The sequence below is a fragment of the Pyxicephalus adspersus genome, chromosome 3 (genome assembly GCF_032062135.1).
Source record: "Pyxicephalus adspersus chromosome 3, UCB_Pads_2.0, whole genome shotgun sequence".
In the NCBI taxonomy this organism is placed as follows: domain Eukaryota; kingdom Metazoa; phylum Chordata; class Amphibia; order Anura; family Pyxicephalidae; genus Pyxicephalus; species Pyxicephalus adspersus.
In genome coordinates this window covers 137,595,152-137,615,775 of record NC_092860.1, presented here as the reverse complement: position 1 = coordinate 137,615,775, position 20,624 = coordinate 137,595,152, and the positions used below count along the sequence as shown (strand labels likewise).

At 36.7% G+C, this 20,624-nt stretch overlaps 1 protein-coding gene across 3 annotated transcripts in view; it reads right to left on the bottom strand.

Moving 5' to 3' along the window:
- Positions 1-20,624, bottom strand: part of SORCS2 (sortilin related VPS10 domain containing receptor 2) — a 515,645-nt gene that overhangs the window by 30,786 nt on the left and 464,235 nt on the right. For all 3 annotated transcript variants that reach the window (XM_072406487.1, XM_072406488.1, XM_072406489.1), the window contains exons 14-19: positions 20,254-20,361; positions 12,593-12,713; positions 11,545-11,678; positions 10,974-11,099; positions 2,066-2,237; positions 1,161-1,347 (exon numbers count right to left, since the gene is read on the bottom strand). In XM_072406487.1, the coding sequence (XP_072262588.1) occupies positions 1,161-1,347; positions 2,066-2,237; positions 10,974-11,099; positions 11,545-11,678; positions 12,593-12,713; positions 20,254-20,361 (848 nt within the window). The remainder of the gene's footprint in view (positions 1-1,160; positions 1,348-2,065; positions 2,238-10,973; positions 11,100-11,544; positions 11,679-12,592; positions 12,714-20,253; positions 20,362-20,624) is intronic.

The following is a 20,624-nucleotide window of genomic DNA, read 5'->3' as shown; positions in this document are numbered from 1 at the left end:
TTTTTTTTTTATGTTTGGGTTTTGGAGTTTTAGACTATGACTACGTCTGAAACCTGTGCTTTAGTAGTGTACGGAAAAAGCTACTAATCAGCTATTGCATTGGCTGATTTCCTCAGGGTATCACAAAATGTTATGCTTGCATAGATCAAGAGAAACAATTGTATTTATAGGTTTCTGTGAATAAGTAGACAAAAGTCAGAGCTGTATAAGGAAATGGTCTCGGAGATGCTGTAAAATTACTGTCATTTTAATTTGCATTGAGATTTTTTCGGCTTACTGTCAGGGGATGTTTCTTCTACGAGCCTATGACTAATTCATGTATAAACAGCTTCCTGAAACACTTCCCATATGTTTTTGTGAACGAGGCTGTCTCTTCATTTCCCTGAATGCATATTGTTTTACAGTCTGGATCAAATCTTTCTAGAGAATATGCATTAAAGAACAAACTCTTCCTTCTAATGTAGTCTGCAGACTCTGAATTAAAAGGCCTTTATTTGTAGATGGTTTGGTTGAAACAAGGTACATAACACTTTCCATAAATTGGGAGGGAACATACACTGATGACTGAATTTTCCCAACTGCAAAGCACACAATCCCTCTAGGTTTCTCATATACAGGTTCAGGCTGGCCCATCAGAAGACTGGAAACATCCTCCAGTGCAGTGGTCACCAACCGGTGGTCCCTGAGAAAATTTTGATGATCCACAGCTCTGGCCAGTGCAACCCCCAACAGGGTCAGAAGAATGACCCCGCTGAGGGGACACACAGGCCAGAGACGTAGACCATGTCTCCCGTCTGGATTGTAGGCTCTGGACAGAACCCACCCACTCCTCCATCACAAGGCTCAGACCCACGATGGGAGAGTGGGTGGGTTCTGGTATCATGACATCACACTGGGGGAATTTTTTTCCCCTTTGAGTGACACACAGCTCCTCGCGAATTTACTGGTCAGTAGGTCCAAAAAGGTTGGTGACCACTGCTCCAGTGGCTTGCAGTGTTTTGGGGTCACTGGACAGCTGCTTTGGCCCCTCTGGTGGGCCTTACAAAAATTTGCTACTGTTCAAATATACCTATGGGCTCTATCAAAAAAAAATATTTTTGGTATACTGATTTTAAATTACATTCCTAATTTATTATTATATGCATTAGAAATATACTTACAGATGACCTGCACGTATAGCACAGCTTCATCATGGCCAGCCACATTCTCTGCTTTCACAGACACTCGGTATATTCCAGGACTTTCATAGCGGTGCCGAATGGGCTCACCAGTTAAAGTAAGATTCACGTAAATTGCCTTGAATCCATCTCCCAAGTTCACCTGATATTTGGTGTTCAGAATATCCCCCTGCAGGAAAGAATGGAAAATCAACATATCAGTGCTAGAGAAATAATCCTGCTATACAAGGTCATAGGATCAGAAGTGCAAAGCTCTGAAGGTGGAGGAAAAGATGGGATCACCAGATTTATCAAGGCAATGAGCTACTTTACGATTGCCAGTTTAAGACCACTTTGAAAGTAGACAGCACTACATGATACATTGGGGATCAAAAGCATATGTTTCAAATACTTTGAGGACCACTTTTAATACCTTTGAAGGTAGAAGGCAGTCACTAAAAGTCATTACCTCAACATTTTTGGTATTCTATGAGTGTTTATCTTCACTTTTAACGATAATCCTGGAAAAGTTAGGTAGCGGTGATCAGATAATTTCAGTAAATATTTGATCTAATGGTCAATTTAGTGTACTGAAGCAAAGGGATCAATCATTCATGGCTACCAGAAAAAAAACCCTGAAGGTAATTATCTGAAAAAATAATGAAGAAAAAATTGGTGATTTGTATCTCAATCCTACGTAACCCCCCTTCTAAAATCAAACACAATTATTCATAAACATAAAGTTTAAGTATAATCACCCCACCAGTATGTTTTTGGAAGAAAACTAAGGCTCCCAAGGAAACCAGTACAAAAATGCGAACCAAAGACATTGCAGATGGTGTCTTGGGTTTGGGCCCCTTTACTGTAAACCAGTAGTTAATTACCATTCCCATGGCCACAGAATTTACCTGGTCCTGATGTAGTATGAATGTGATATCCTCTCCTGGCTTCACAGCAAATGAGTCTCCTTTCACAGCAATGCGCAGGCCTTTGGGTGCTAACAAGGGACATGGATATCGAACAAGTTTCTCCTGAAGGTCAACACCCCCTTCACACACATTGGATACCACTTTCCGATACCTGCAATATAAAGCAAATAGAACATGCTCTATATATTTAGTATAATGAGCACTTTGCTGATCTCCGGCAGTGTTCGACCTGGAACAACTAAGCAGACCATGAGTAACCTTTCTAACGACATACTTATTCTAGGTCTATGACTCTCCAATGGCATGCTTATTCTAGGTCTATGACTCTCTTACAGCACGCTTATTCTAGGTCTATGACTCTCTGACCATATGCTTATTCTATGTCTATGACTCTCTGACGGCATGCTTATTCTAGGTCTGTGACTCTCTTACAGCACGCTTATTCTAGGTCTGTGACTCTCTTACAGCACGCTTATTCTAGGTCTATGACTCTCTTACAGCACACTTATTCTATGTCTATGACTCTCTTACAGCACGCTTATTATAGGTCTATGACTCTCTTACAGCACGCTTATTATAGGTCTATGACTCTCTTACAGCACGCTTATTCTAGGTCTATGGCTCTCTGACGGCATGCTTATTCTATGTCTAGCATTTTTTAGAAGAAGGTTACTGACTTTTATGAATACCAAATACAAGATTCAATATACAACATGCATATTTTTATAGCTTACCTAAAACTCGTGTTGATATTACCTAGCACTGCTTAATGTATATATTTGTAATGTAATACACGTGTTTATATTACCATTGTTAGTCCTAACATCTGCACATAACTTTAGAATTTTTCCTGGGACTTTCCTAAATGATGATCATTGTTTTTCATCCTTCATGAAGGTATTTCAAATAAACAGAAAAGGCAAACTAGAAAACAGCCTGTGAATCCAGCAACTGTAGTCTACAGGTACCCACATTTGCATGCACAAATACAAACTAAATATTGTTTAGGTGAGCTATGGGTTCATTTTCTGGGAAACCTGAATCCATTACTGAATGAAGTATTGTGCAATGTAATGACATCTGTTGCAGCACTCATATCATCTATTCTACACCAAAAGTGTGTTAGGGCCTTATCCATAAATACAAGGTCAGTTGAACACGTTTGGCATAAATTAATTAAATTAATCAATACAATCTAGGCAGTTGTGAATCTCAAAAATACAAATCTGGTATTTGCTTGCATTTGATCAGTTAGATTTACAATTGAAAGGTCCCATTATATCTAGGAAGTGCAAAAATATGTTTTGATCTTGCCCTTGGACCTAAGTCTTGTACAAACTGCTTTTGTCATTCTAATGACCCTGATTAGCCCTTCTAGTTCTTACATTGGAACTACAGATAAATATATAGTATATATAGTATATATACTCGAGCATAAATCAATCTAAAAATAAATCAAGGTACTTATTTTTATCTGAGAATGACTTGAGTATAAACCTAGGACCAAAAAATGTCTGTCACTGCTAGCATTTAAAACAGTAATCAACATAAATGTCAATAACATTATTGAGAAAAAAAATACATATATGGTGTAATTTAAAACATTTTTTAAAAAGGGGGAAAACCACATGTGCTCAGCCAGTATATATTTTTTCCTCCTTTAACAGGTTAAAGCTTTTTTTAAATATTGAGTTGGTTTTGATGGGTCACTTGCTCCTAAATGATCTTTTGTGATTTATTGTTGGCCACCAGTAGATAATGCTGGGTTCTCATGTGATGCATGTAAGAAACTCTTGCCATTGGAGAGAAGGAGAGGTTTTAAAGAGTTTGCAAAACATGTTACGTGAAGACTGAGCACCATCTACTGGTGAGACCCAAGTATAAATCAAGATTATTTTTCTAATGGCATTTTGAGGGCAAAAAGTCTTGATTTATACTTGAGTATATAGAGTAGCTTTTATGTTATGAAGAACAAACTAGGGAATGATCTGGTGTTTAGTTTAATGAAAGACATGAGAGGGCTAACACTACCTAATCTACAAAAATGTTGTATGTTGTCAAACTACACCAAAATTTGTTAAAGCTAGGTTCTCTTCTGGCAGATCAACAGGTTTATTTGCACGTTTTATGGTCTTTTAATTTATAAAACATGGGAAAATGTGCTAGATATGTACAGCAAAACTTTTTTTTAAGTTTTGGATTGAGCAAGGAAAGATTGGAACTAGCTGGATATTAACTGTTCTGATAGAAATACTACCCCTCATTTTCTGTTTTGATTAAATCAGCAACACAGCAAGAAATATATATGCTTTTTGTGTAGAGCAAGACTAGAGCGCCTGTCTGATTTTTTATTACTACCTGTGTCCCTGTTGCACTATGACAGTAAGTGAGTAGAAATCATTTTAACTGAGCCCTGAATAACAGTAAATACTAAACAGGGGTTTAATCATGCCCTACTCTATCCAAACCAAGCCAAAAAAATAAAATTTTTGGCTGGACTTACACTTTAAAGTTCAGTTTTAAAATGCAAATCAGAATAATCCAGACCAACCAATCAGAATTCATATTTTACTGATTTGACATTCAACCATAAATGTGATTGGCTGTTACGGCCTGTGAGTTCTCCGGCTACTTTCGTAAACCGGCAGACTAATGAACAACATTGCTCACATCTAAATATTCTGACACATATTTTGGGATTTTGCATGGGGTCCTGTTTTACATAAATCTTTTGAAAACAATTTAATTTCATATCAATCTTCCAAGTCTCTTAATCCTACCTAGCAATCAGAAATGATGGTTGAGCTGCAGATTTCCTAATGGCTGACTGACAGCGCAAGCCAATTATATGCCATCATACCACAGAGAAAACACAGACGATCTTCCAGCACGCAGCTGAAACATTCTGAACTAACCCAAGCATGAGCTCTGCTTTCCTAAATAGCCTTGTGTTCTCCATACACCGAAATACTTTCTAAATTGGATGGGCCTAAAATGTAAAGCAGGCAATTATTTTCTATAGGGCCGGGCTGCTTATTCCAATGGAAGATGAGCTTTTCCCTTCATTGGCTTGTATGGTCTGTGAGTTTCATGAACGCCCGCTTGCTTGCAGAACACTAACACTGAATTTAATTAATAGTGCAGCTGATGTGGGCTGAATGGAAATTACAAAGAACAGACTTGCAACAATTTTATGAGCAGGGCGCTTGATGTTCCACTTTGACGTGTTGTACAAATCCAATTTATTTTATGGCATGGAAAAAAGAGCAGAAACATCTAAGGCTAGTACACTATGAACAGATAAAAAACTACCAGGTCTATACTTGGTGTATATTAACCAGTAGACTCATTAAACAAAGAATATAACATAACGGCTTAAAGCAGAGCTCCAACCTCCCAACAACAGGAATTTTTTAAGGCGTAATAGCAATATAATTATAATCCCTAACAATTAATTTCTCCCATTTGGTCCCCATTTGATCTTTTGATAAATATAATTTGTTAAATGTAACTATGAAATTGTTTTGCTATATGTGATAAATAGATAAAACAAAACTGCTAATCATTTTAGAAAATCTGCAATGTTCTGTGTTCTCTGCAGAGTTAGAATGATTATAAATATAACTATGAAATATAATGTTATATCTCATTATTAGGTAAAAAAAATCCCGCTGACCAACAGAAAATCGGTAACGTTCTGTGCATTCAGCATTATAAGAATGATCATGTTCATAACAAAGGAAGGAGATGTTTTGTATTATGCTAACAGACCTCATGTCAAAAATAAATAAAGTAATAAGAATAAAATGAATGGTAAATGATATTAGAAGGATCAGAAGTAGAAAAAAAGAAGAAGAACTGAAATAAAAACTCATCTATGAATTGGTAAGTTGCAATAACATTTCTGATTGTGTTTCTAGATATGCTTTAATAGCAGTTTTGTTGCCTTATTGGTAAAGGTTTTTAAAACTATGGTATAGTCTCCTTTTTACAACTTAAAGTAAGTAATATAAATATGTATAAATAACTTTTTCCTTAAATTGTTAATAAACACCGTTGTCAATCGATGAATAAAACTTTTTAATGGACAGCAAGTCTGAGTTTTACTATGTTTAAGTGCTAGGGCTGTGGCAGAATCTCCAGCCTGGGACACTTTCAGATATATTTGAGGACTGCAACCACCAAGTGTTTTACTTCAAGAACTGGACATTTTTGGTATATCAGATGACTGCCCCTCCCTTCCCCATGTTAAGTCCCCTGACTTGTACATGGGCATGTATCTAACATACCTGAAGTGTTTACAAATCTCCTAAATATTGCAAAGATCAGAGTTGGAATCCACTGGGAAGGTAACCATTTATCTCTTTTTGATGGGGAATTTCTTTCATAGATGTTTTTTAAGCCCCTTAATAATGTGCTGATGTAAATTCTATGTTATTTTTTTAGAGCTGTGTAATATGTCAGTATATATATATATCATACCTGATGAAGGTTAAGCTGAAATAAACGTGCATATTTTAAACCAGATTGATTGTAACCAGTAAAACTCTTGACAGATATAGGGTATTAGTTCTCTTACATGAGCTGCATGCTGTGTCAATTGATCATTCCTGGCACAATGGACATTTAGTACCCACAGTGTACCTGTCAGAGAGTATGCCCACAGGAGCTCAATAGGCGCGGGCAGGCCATCATTCTTCTGTAGTAAATGAATGATCCATCAGACATCAAAGTGCATGTGAGAAGCAGTACACACTGACAATTTATCAAAATGCCCTTGTGGAACTAGCACAGTACACAGTCCATTTTGGATTACAGGTCCTATTTCATTTTAGCCAGAGATATTTCTCACTGATCTTCGGTGTGTGTGATAGAGGTGCTTTGTGTGCCTCTAAATTTCACGCTTCAACACTCCCATTCATAGCAAATGATGCTGCCATCGATCCAAATGCAGCGGGGAAGTGCTGGACATAATAAATAAAGCCTTGTATGATAATGCAGTGTCTACGCTCATCATTGACTTAAAAATAACTAAAAATCACCATTTAATTAATAGTCTGCATGGGCAGGGGATGCAAATCACATACGCCTGAGAATAAAAAAGGAATCATAAATTAAGCTTTAACCATCAGTTTGGAGTAGTGAGAACAACAAAATATAAAGAGATGTCAGAGGTATTAACATAGTCAATAGAAGAAATAAAACTCCAAGGACAGTTCTCATATTGCCAAGAAACAGATATAACTTCCTAGCCACATGGAAAGGCTGCTGCCTCCACATCTAGTAACTCCAAGAAATATAATTTTGGCTATTGACAAGCATGGCACTTCTCACTGTCTAGGTGATATCTCCTGGCTGCTTTAGTTGTCATGCTGAGCTCCAACCTCCAAGAAGTATCACAATATATATCAAGATAATAAATATATATAATAATATACATTTATATTATATATAAATATATATTATATAATGTTTTGGGTTTTTTTTACATCTTCAACACACATTTCAACATGCAGTTACCTGCTGGCATGACATTAAATTAAAGAATTACCTTGAAATACGAATAAAGTAATATAAAAAGAAATGCTAGGTGTCTGACTGTCAGAGACTGAGAAAAAGTATGGAGTAAATTATAATAGGTTTTTTTCCCAGATCAGTTTCAGAAAGCAGGGTAGCAAAAGCATCAGCATGACAGCCAGATAACTAATAGAAGTGGGTAGGTCTGCAATGGCCACCCCCATGCTTGATTTCGTGAAGTATAAATAACAGTTAGATGGCCAAAAATATTTTAGTAATAAAAAGCTGGCCATCTTCTTCATTTTTTATTGAAAAGCCCCAAATAGTGTTGGTTAGTGATTCCAACTGATTCCACAAGGAATTTAAAAAAATGTAGGGTACCCAACTTTAAAGTTTGTTTTAAAAAACAGGACTCTCTGATCTATCTAGAATACCAAAGTATTAAATGTTCTAACCAAGGCAAAAATCCATAACATTGAAAATCACATCAAACAATCTTCTTGTTATGAAACAATTTTATATTTTTAGACAAAATATCTGCACTCCATTAGAACATTGTAATCATTGCAGATGTAATTACAGATCAGACTGGCTTTAAGCTGGGAAAATTCACTGCCCTAAAATTCGCTGCCTATTAAAATTTGGATTTCCAAAGTCTAGAACTAGAATAGTGGTCCCTTAAAGCTTACCTAAACTCAGAAGCCTCCCTGGATACCTACGTCACGCATCCCGGGAGGCTCTTGGGTGCATCTTCTGTGCATGCCCAAGCATATCAGGCATGCGCAAAAGGAGATCTTTCGTCAAAATCGAGCGCAGTTTTTTCCCCATCTACGTCACCCAATCTTGCGCCTGAGTCGGGTGAAGTAGGAACAAGAACCCAGAAGAAGAGGAGAAGATGGCGGTTCCGGGAGCGCTGGCCCAAAGACGGATGCCGGGACAACGTAGGACCCAAAGGAAGAGACCTCCGGCCTGATCGACTGCCCTGCGGTATTGAAGGTAAGTGTATTTTTTTTGTTTTTGGGGACTTTTGAGTTTAGTTCCTTTTTAAAACATCACAATGGGCTTTAACTTGATCAAATAAGAATATTACACATGGCAAGCACTGCAATAGACATAGTCCCATTTAACATGTTTTGCAGTAATGTGCGGTTAAAAGTGCATTTTACTGAAATGCCCGAGTGTGGAGCCAGCCTAAATATGTATATAGACACTGACAGTATGTTTTATATCTGTAACTTTCTCTGTTTGTGTGCATTTTATTTTATTCTTTGTTTTTTTTCATTCTCATACATTTTAATGATTATGAAACTTTCTGTATCCACAACATCAATAAAAATGATTTTGTTAAAAAAATTCTTTTCAGCTCCTGGGATGTTGTTATACGAAGAAATATATTCTCTTATTCAGTAACTCAAATAAGTTTAGTTAAGGGTGAAAACAAAGAAAACAAACAGAAAAAAATAAATGATACTTTATTTGTAGAGTGTAAGCATAATAATGGTTGGTCGCAGCTATCACTGGGTTCCATCCCACTGGAACTCCTGTACCTGAACCTTGGAACACATACAATAATCTTATAAAGATTTTTAAACATTTTATATCAACTATTTACAACTATTTAGCAAAATAAAGATAATGATAATGTACCAGAATAACCAGATTATTTGAAACAAATATTATACACCTAGCCTTATGTTTTAAAATCCAAAAGTTTGTTTTTAGTTTTTGATGGTCAATGGAGGGTTAGCACGCCAGTCCATTATTTTCTCTCAATCATAAAAAATCATGTTTAAAAGGCTTTAAGTAAAAGTGGTGGCTTCTAATGTTTCCAAATCTGAAAAAGAAAGTGTTTTGACGCCCTATAAAATCCAATGACCTACTTTGGGTATCTGCCATACACCGTGTTCCTTCTTACTCCACCACTTCATTTATGGCTGCCACTTCTGCACTCAAACTGCTCTGCATCACAGCTGTGCAAAACAAGCTTGAAAAAGCAAAGCTTATGGACAGTGTTTGGAACAACATCCAGAAGCTTCATTGAAAATACATTCCAATAACATTTTTGGTATTTCCTACCACGTGTGGATCAAAGGGATGAACTTTGATCTGCATCTGATGTGTAAAAAAAACAAAACATTACTAAATAACAAGTTTTCTTATTTAATCGCCAAACTATTATTTTCCGCTGTTTTTTTTTAATTTTCTTTTTAACCTTTTAATGTCTAAAGCTTTTTTATTTCATCTTGTTTTTGTCCATAGATACCCCTGCAGTGCTTTGTACCAGAGGCAGTTTTTTCCTAATTCTCCGTTCTCCTTTTCTTCATTTCTGAGGTTGGACCTGATTTATTAAAGCTCTTCAAGACATGGAAAGATAGACAATCTTGGAAGAACCTGGGTGATCCAGCAAACCTAGAAAGAATCTGGTCCAGGATTAAAAACATTTGCCAACTGATTGGCACTGAATAATGTTTAAGAAATCATACTGGGTTTGCAGGATTATCCAGGTTCTCCCATGATAGTCTATTTTCTCCAGTCTTGGAGAGCTTTATTAAATCAAGCGCTGTGTTTCTACAGGCATTCCCTGGCCAAATGATTTTAGGGTATACTGTCAAATAAGATTTCCTTACGATTGAAAGTATTTTCTTGGTGTACAGCTGTATGTTCAAATTAAATGATAGTGCAAATTGACATATATTTTGTAAGAGTGTCAATAGACAGACAAGGACAAGTCCCCCCACCACTGATGGACAAAGATGACATTTACAAGCTAATCACATTTTCTTACTGACACGACTGATGGATGGCTATTGTTAAATAGAGATTAGCCAACTGTGAACTAAAAAAGTCTCCTGGATATTCACCAAGACATTGCACTGGGCCCATTGTTTTAGAAGTGGGATTAGGCTGTTTATAGTTACCCTAAGGCTACGTACACACGTGCAATGGTTCACGTCCAATTATTGGCTCAGGGCTGATATCGGATGAGAATCTGGGGTGTGTACAGCACCCTTCATCCATCCTCTGAACGACAGTCCTGGTTGATACACAGACGATAGAGGATGAACGATCGTAATAAAAGTGAAGGGGAAAGCGTGCAGCAGAGTGCCGTTCCGTCATTCTCCCCCTCCCCTCTCCATGGAGCAGAATGGTGCTGTATGTAGAGCGCTCGTTCATGCATCGTGCAGTCCTTAGTTGTTGGAAAGGATCGTAAAAGATCCTTTCCAAGGACAATTATTGCACGTGTGTACCCAAGTAAAATCCCTGACTGATGCTATTCTTGGGCTTGAAGTGTTTCTTACTACAATTCACTAAACAAGGGGGGAATTTTACACTGATTGATATATATTGCTATGTGACTCCAAAAACTCACCCAGTAGTGCTTGTGTAGGTCTGTCCCAATGTACAATCATCAGGAGGAGATTCAGGGTTGAACCAAAAATCAGCAAAACATCTACTGGATTCTTTATGACTATACTCGTGTTCAAATCCATAATCACTGAAAGACAAGGACAACTGTATTAAATATTTACTTAAGTCAGAGAATTACCATATAAAGAACATTTAAATATTCAGTACTAAATACTATGTATTGGCTGTCCAGTGGTGGGTGGCCCTTGGTGATTAGGATGCAGCTGCAATGATGTCAGCAGGATGGGACCAGTCAGTGCAGGTGCATCCGGAGTGCTAGAAAAGTGGCCCCCCACATCCAGAAGCATTTTAGTCAAGGGTTTCCAGCTCCAACACTTTAGAGTTGGAAACCTTCCCATCTTTACTGAACAACCCCCTTCCTCAATAAAGAATTTTGGTTTTAGATATTTTAATTAAGGAAATGTTTTAAGCTTTAACATTTTAAAAAACAAACTGTTGGGAGGTCATGTGGCAATGATGCAGCAGTAATTTTCCAGGTTTGATTTTTAAGGTAATTATTCACAATAACTTACCATACAAAATCAGTGCTTTCACACTGGCAGATTTTCGAAGTCAAAGCAGATGTAAAACTTCTTCCTTTAATACACCATGATGAGGTCTTCCTCCTGCGAAAGCTTCTCTGCTGGCCCATAATACAATGTTCTCCCTGTATGTGTGTTGCATTGAAAACTGCATTATTGTTATATTAAAACCTTATTGAAACACCAGGAAGATGATTTACCAAACAGAGATTCATAAAACTATATTACTCTGCATTGTACAAGTTCATAATTGATGTATATCCATGAGATGCACCAACTTGGCAACCAATAAAATAGTTTTATTTCCACCCAGAGTTCATTATTCCCAGCAATGATCTATTATTCTCTACAGCACCGATACTGAAGTTAGATATTCATTCTGAAAATTAGAGGAAAGAGCCAAGTGTGAGCTTGACAAATAACTTTGCAAACCAATATGCAGAATGTATTAATTTTCTCATTTCAGAGCATAACTGGTGCAAATGTTAAAACAGCACATCTCGGGTTCAGTTGCCAGAACTCAACTCAGCCCATATACACATTACATTAACATTGTACAAAAACAGATTAGATTTTCCTGGATGTGTCACAATGTAAAATCACAAAGGAAAACTATAGATATCAACATATGTATGAAAGGTTAACCACTGTGCAGCCAGCTAGACAGGGCAGGAGCCACACTTTAATCCCCCGATATTTACCTAGTTGGCCACCACTACGATACACTATTTGCTGGTCTAATTGTGAAACAGAATATAATAAACTATAATAAAGAAAAACTCTGACTTTCTTATACCTGCACAATCAATAAATTATGTGTCAGTGCCATTCACACCAACTGTACAAAAACACTTGATGGACATGTCTGTGTGCATGCAATTCCAGAGCAATTAATTATTCTTCTACTAATTGGGAGTTTAGATGTCGTAATTGCAAAAAACTAAAGCTACCTCCTTGGTATTGTTCAAAATATAATCATTGATAAAATACTACAGACAGTACATTAAATACTTCAGCACCCACATCATGACCATAATACCTTGGTATTGGAGAGGTTCCAGGAGTCATAGTCTTCTTCCGTACATTCTCTGAAGAATGACGGTCTAAAATCAACTTTGACCAATTCCCAGTCTGAGCGGTAACTTATGTGCCCGAACACTCTGTAAAGTTAGGAGAAACACTTCGGTATTTATTGCAAAACACACTATCGGTATTTATTGCAAAACTTAACAAATATAACATTGCATTAGGGGAATTATAGCCATGGCCTTTGTTGCCTCTATGGAGGGGAAAATCTAAAAAAAACAGAATAGTATATATAGTTTGTGAATAGTCAGTATCGCCGCCCTTTGATTATTTTGATTATCCTTGTCCGGGGATATAATATATATATATATATATATATATATATATATATATATATATTAGTTTCTAAACCACTTAACATTGGGGAACCACTGAAATAAAGTTGAGACCTTCATGGAACCCCTGCTATAATTATTATATCTCCAGCTCACAGTATATTAGTGAGGTAATTAGTGGGAAGAACGTTTGGCTTATGGGAAGAATTTCACCCATACAGATAGCCAAAAAGATCATTGGTGTGAGTTAAACTGAACTGAGAGTCACAAGTTCCTCATCAGGAACCCCTAGCAACCTTTGGCAGAATCCAAGGATTCCATGAAACCGGGATTGGGAAGTAATGATATATATGATATAGACATGATGTTCTATGAGAATATTTCCTTCATTCTCCCAAACTAGAGAAGATTTGGAAGTAAGTCAGATAGTTCAGATTAGGACCCACACAAACAGTCCAGATTTATTCCTATAATGAAAAGATTTGCTAATATGATTTCTTGCTACGATGCAATACAGGAAGTACCTAATTTAAAAATTTTGATCAACAAATCTATATATCTATTATGACAATAGCTTAAACACTTCCTTTTAGTCACCATAGATACTACAAGAGACAGAAAAAGAGCAAAGCAGTAAAATAAGTTTTAAAGCAGTGGTCCCCAACCCCCAGGTCGTGGATAAATGCCGGTCCGTGGCTGGTGAGTTGGATTCTGCAAATGACAAGAGCCGGAAGCACGGGCAGCGGTAGCACCGGTGGCCCTCCTTACACTGCTCTAAAGCTAATGACAGTAGGAGCGCAACCAGCGGGACAGCAGGCATCTCTCCTCACACGGCTGAGAATGGCGGAGCAATGTATGTAAGGCTTACACTTCTTTGCCATTGCCAGCTCTGACAGCACCCCAGCTCTCTTATACTACTCTGCTATTCTCAGCTAGTGTGCTGACAGGAGGCCAAGCTGCTGAGGATAGCCAGAAAGTAGTCAGAAAGGTTTGGGGCCACTGCTATAAAGGACATTGAATATTGTTCATTCTGCCTGTTTGAGTCAAAGTAACACAGGTCAAAAAAGTCAACCAACTATCATGTTCATCCAAACAAAAATTGAGTATTGAAAATCAAAATCCATATAATCCAAATATAGTCTATGAAAAAGCCAAAAAGTCAATTGTCTATTCCCAGGATTAACATGGTGTTATTATAAATATTAATAGCCAGGTATGTTCTGTTCATTTAGAAATACATCTAGCAATCTATTGAGCTGACTATAACTAAAACTGCGGTCGATGGAAATCTATTCCATATTTTCATATCTCTTACTGTATTGTATCCCTGTTATGGGAGTAATTCTTCTTTTTTCTTAGGCTCAAAGACTGCCCTTTTTTATTTGTAATGCCCTTTAAGTGAACAACTTTGCACCAAGTTAACTATATGTACCATCTATGGGGTTTATTTGTAAAGAAAAGAATCTGACATTCAATAAAATATTTTCTGGTGGAGAATATAATAATGTCATTTAAATACACAGACCTAGAACATTCTCCTCTCGGGAATGTTTGAGTGAATATCAGATTGACTGCTTTATAATGCTTTATATACAAGATGATCGTATTGTCCTTAAACTCATAAAGGAGAATTATTTCTCCAAAAAATAAACCAAAAGTGTTACAATTATTATTTATCATTGATCTTTTTAATTATAAACATTTGATGAGATGGACTATATACTAAGCCTATGATATGCCCGGCTAACTTTTTTATATAAACTTTTGGAATACACTGATTTTTTAAAGCAGTAATACATCCGATGTGCCAATTTGCCATTTTACCATGGGGTGGCACTATGATATCATTCCTTCTCTCTGTTCCTATAGCCTCCAAAAAATGAGCAAGAAAGAAAAAAGTCATAAGCTTTGAAGAATATTAAAAACTTGTGGTTACTTTGCAGATGAACTCTGTGAAAAATGCCAAGCTTTGAACACATCTGTTAGCATTACAGGTAAGCCAGCTACATTTATCTTCTGAAAAGGCCTGAGCTATGGAAGACTGTCAAAGGGATTCTCTGTGTATTCTGTCATTGTAGATATAAACTTCTCTCCGTGAAGTTATCACTTCGCACTTGTTAAAACGCTTCATTTAACAGGCTCAGCAGCTTCATATCATTTAATGAAAACATGTAAAATTTAAACAAAGTCCGATGAAATGGAAAAAAAGAAGCATCTTTTCTGGTCTTTCCAACACATTAACCGCTTTATGAAGAATTTACAGTTCCTAGTCAAATCAAACAGCCGTGGCATGAAAAATTGAGTAACGCAAAAATGACACGCCATCCATGTATTTTCAGTGTCTGTTTTTCCTTCGAAGCATTGGTTCAATATTAACCCCCTAATAATTTTTACAGTTCTGATTTATTAAAAAAAATATTTACCATTGTAAAATAAATAAAACAGATTTTAACCCAATCCCTAAAATCCCAGATAAGTTTTATCACGGTTATGCATAAACCCAACTTTCTGATAAAGTTGTACAAAGTATGTAAGAAAACCGCCTATCGCATTGCCAATGCCAGGTATTGCAAAGAATTAATATTCAATAGGTGATTGGTTAGACCCAGCCCTCCCCCTATTTTTTTCATGCCAGCCTTTTAAAGTAATAAATGCAATAATGTAAAGGTTATATAAAATTAAAAGTGCAATAAAACACAGAGGCACTTTTTTAATTAGGAAATAGTTTGGACCAAAGTAAGGGACACAAGAGGAACAAAGAGATTTGTTTTTTTTAAAGTGGACCTATCATCAAATTTTCACATTATGCAAAAAGGTGGCTGACCTATTTATATAACAAAAAAATCTTTTTTTTTTTAATTTAAAAGGGAAACCTCTCCCTTTCCCTATTTACTGCCGCGGCAGTAAAGACTGAATGGGAAATCTGCAGCCTCCTGGGATTCATATGTCACATATCCCAGGAGGCTGAGGGTTGCCTAAGATTGGACATGAGCAAAAAGTTTTTTTCTGGAATGTAAAACCATATTACTCTGCATTGTAAAAGCCCATGCAGTGCAAGATGGGGTGATGTAACAAGAAGGAAAAAGATGGCTGCGCCCAGTGTCCAGTCCATACTGGGAAGACGAGGATGGCACAGAACTTGCAGGACCAGGATTGCGGAGGGATCGGCGGCTTTCCATCCATTAAGGTAAGTGCCGCTTTTTTTTTTTACTGAATGTTCCACTTTAAAAGGGACACGTCACCTTTAAATTGGGTCACAATTGGAAGGAATGTGTTAATGTTACTTCAAAAGTTCTCATTTGTATATAATGGTATATTTAACCCATTTTAGGTGCTTTTTGTGCTCTTGTGTTGACAGCCTGTAGCACATGCCCCTGTATGAGTCTACAATAATATATACAACACACATTAGGCCTGATTTATTAAAGCTATCTAAGACTGGAAAAGATAGACTATTATAGGTGAACTATTATAGGTGAACATCTGACAAACCTGGTGTGGATTTCTTAAAAATCATTTGCTGTTTGCTGGCAAGTGTTTTTAATCCTGGACCAAATCCATTCCATGTTTGCTATACCACTCAGATTCTATCTTCTCCGGTCTTGGAGAGCTTTAATAAATCTGGTGCATTGTGCAAGCATGATGCAGAATTATCAGTAATATGGTGGAGACTCAATCAGTGCCATTGAAAACATATGGACCTGTGGAATTCTCCAGCAGAAAATGTCTGGGGAATGACATTACCGAATATGCCCCGGGTTCCATGTGTTTCTTCCTGGAACAATTTCCTGCAAATTGCCCATATTTGCTGTCTTCACTTTGGTAATTAAGTTTCAAATTATTATATTCTTTAAAAGAAAATTACCAAATGTGGATGGTAACATAAATAATATATTAACCCTGAATTGATAAGCTTTTTATATTCAGAACATAATGGACATGAAGCGTCTAATAAATATATGACAATTCAAGCAGTACCGTTGTCTCATCACAGATTTTAATCATCCAAATGATCAACAATTTATTATCCAAGTTTTATTTTTCTCTTTGCATATCTGCTGCTGTAATCTGTCTACACCCATTTTTTATTGAAATTGGTATTTCAGGGGTTTGTTACAATAGCCAAAAGAGATTAGCTAATTACATTTTGTCTGTGTGATGATATGAAATTCCAGTGGGCAATTACATCAAAATATTAAAAATACCGCTGATGATGTGAATAAAAGTCAGACACATTGCTACAAGAATGTCAGACAGAAAGTGTCCTCATGAATCATGTTGTCACTCTTTATTGTGCAGAATGTTATATATAAGAAGCGGGTACAGAAGTCACCCTTCTATCCTTGCTGTGTGTTTGCACTGCTACTTTACATAACTTTGGACTTGGGTTTAAATCGCAACCAAGTTTGCTGTCTGCTGATCATCAGTAGCTTAAAGCAGACATATAGTATCACCACATTTTTACCATTATATAAAAGGGTAGATAACCTTTTTATATCATGAAAAAATTAGTTTTTTTTAACTTTTTTGGGGGGAAATTTCTTCCAACTTTACAGCCAGGGCATGGCTTATTTGTGCATGCTGGAGATCAGGCATGTGTCATAAGAGGGTTTCCTGAAAAAAAAATGCCGATCTTACAAATGTGCAGTGCAATCTTCCATTTTTCTTATTTTTTCAGGAAAAGGTGTCACCCAATCTTGTGCATACACAGTGCAAGATCAAGTGAATCAAGATCAAGAACCTGGAAGAAGATGATAGAAGATGTCTCCGCCTGCTGTCTCGTCCACACCAGAAAGAAGGGAGCACAGGACCCACCTATTTTGGGGAGGGAGAGATGGCTTCACACCTGTAGACGTATGTGTTATATATATATATTTTTTTTTTGCTGAAAGCTGGCCCATGTTTATATGGCAGCAGTGTTGTAGTAGATAATGATATACACAGGTAATTGATATCTGGTATTCATGGCATTGACTTATAGCTTTCTTAACCACCTGGGCGTTATACCCGACTTAGTTCGGGGGAAAAACACTTGCAAAAAGTGTTAAACCTGAACTTTTCTCAGGTGCTTAAAAATATAAACAAACGTTATATTGCAATCCGATTGTCATACATTGTATGACAATAGGATTACAACTGAAAGAAAATACTTACCCGGTCCCCACAGCTCCTCCGGAGAGGTCTTTTCTCTTCCTTCTTCTCCCGGCAAATGCAGTGACAATCTCTGGGGTTTCCTGGTGACGTCGCTGCATGCGTCGGTGCGGGAGGCGGGGCGGGAAATTCAAATAACTTTGTATTGAGCTCAATACAAAAAAGCTGTATTGAGTGTACAATTACATTACATTATACACTATTTTTTTTAAAGATTTTTTTTTTTTATGTTTTATAAAAAAAAAATGTTATTATTACATTTATAAAATTTTGGACATATTTCGGTGAGTTATGTGGTAATTCAGTGAATTATAAGTAATTCTTGAGTAATTCGGTGAATTATAACCCACAATCTAAAATACATTTCCATGCAAAAAATGTAACACTTTTTGCATGGAAGTACAGAAGTTCGGAAAGAATTAGAAGACCCGGCGTTCGCCTACGCGTTGGGTCCCAGTATACCGAATTATTGCATTTTCAGTATTTTTGATTTATTTATGTATTCTTGTTTTGGCTGATTTTTGTGTTTTTTATTTAATTTTATTAAAAGTAAATTTTATTTTTTTACATGATTGTGTGTTTCAAACTTTTTTTATATTCATGATATCTACTAGACCCTTGTTCGGACATATTTCTGTAAGTTACAGGTCTACAATTTAAAAAAAAATTCATGAAAAACAGTGTACCGCTTTTGGTACATTTTTTTTTTTGATCGGGGATGGTTAACAAGAAAGACTTGCTGTCTATGTTACCGCTAGAAAGATCACTTGTTCGATTTAACCAATGTCATTGGAACAAAAAGTAAAAAATCTAAGTGTAAGAAATGAGGCTCAATCTTCCAAGTTGGATTCTTTTACCAACTTTTTACAATGGAAAGTTGTATCAGACAGAACAGGTCTGGGGGGAAATCTTCCCACATCTTGCCTAACAGCTGAGAAAGTAAAGGACATAGCATTTGAAACCTTACAAAGTAACTGTATCTAGAACAAAAATGATTTGTATAAAGTTGAACTTTATTGTGTATCTGAACTCAGGAGGGGATTTTTATGTTCTCCTCCCAAGCATTATTAACATAGCTAGTAGTAGCCACATTTAGCTGGACCTGTTCTCGTAATGTTGAAGAGATTTCATGGCTTTCCAAGACGCTTTGTTGGCTCTCTAAACTGAATAATGGTTTGGAAAGCTGCAAAGCGACTTCAACTTTACAAGTACAAGTCCAATAGAATGTAACTAACTAATACTAGCTATACTATGACCCGGGTAAACGAGTACCTTTACGGATTTATTAACTACATACCCGTGTCCCTGTCAAGCCCCATTCTGAAGACATTCATACTTGATATGAGAGCTAACAAAAAACCTTTATAAACAGACACTTTATCATCTAAAGAGACAAGTAAGAGCGTATGTGGAAGACATTGAGTAACTTTGCAATGTCACCTGAAATTTCCACCACTGTAGATATTCTCCATATGTCTGACCGCATATCTCCTCCCACTGTTTTATAGTCAAATGCAGAATTTGGAAAACTTGGGTTTTAATAGCTCTACAGTATGGCATATACATGACTTCATTATTTTTTGGGCTCTGCTGTTAAATTGGGTAAGACCTAAAAGGCTTGTTCAATTAGGATATTGTTCAAAGCGAGGCTGCCATTGTTGACTTCCTATTTCGAGGAGGCGGGTAGCTTTGCAGACCCCCTGGCCTAAACTCTTTCAATCACTATCCCTAAACTAGTATGCAAATAAGGAATTCCAATAGGCAGTTTGTATAGCTCTTTCTGAAAATGGCAACCACATATTTATCTTCAAAAAGTAATTTTCATGTGTAAGTATGGAGGAAAGCAACATACACAAATCAAAACTGATTCAAACAAAAAATATGCAGAAGTGCAATGAAACATTGGTTGCTGTCTATTATCTCCCATCTCTAAACAAAAAAGAGCAAGAAACAAATATGAACATAACTGTTGCTTGAGTTGCTTCTAAAATGGCTTTTCTGATCATTGGTCTTGTGGGGCCAGTTAATGCTTTTTAATAATTAGACTGGTTGCCTTTATTGTGTTATAGTGCATAAATATCCTCATTCCAGTTCCCTGCAGTTTTAATTTCAATTCACCAGCCAAGAATAAAGAAGTCCAAAACTATATTATAAAACCTAATCTAAAATCAGGTTGACAGGGACATACGTCATAACCAATGTCTCGTCTCCGGGCTCACTGAGAAGTCCATCCACGAACACGGATGTGCTGGTGAAGTTGTGCACACTCCAGGTTTGGCCTTCATCTACACTGAATCTAGAAAGATAAGGAACAAAGGTAATTATTAAAACATAAATAAATGTTAGACAATAGTACAGGTTTGTCACAATAGTTTGGGAGAGGACTTTACTGGCCCAACGTGACTGTTCCCCTGTACACAAAGCCAGGTTCACTTGGTCCATGGTTTGATGACTTTGGTGTAAAGGAACTCACCGGCCTTCACAGAGCTCTGACATCAATACAACTTGACCTTTACCCGTCTATTAGACACTAATTCTCATATGCACAATCCAAACATT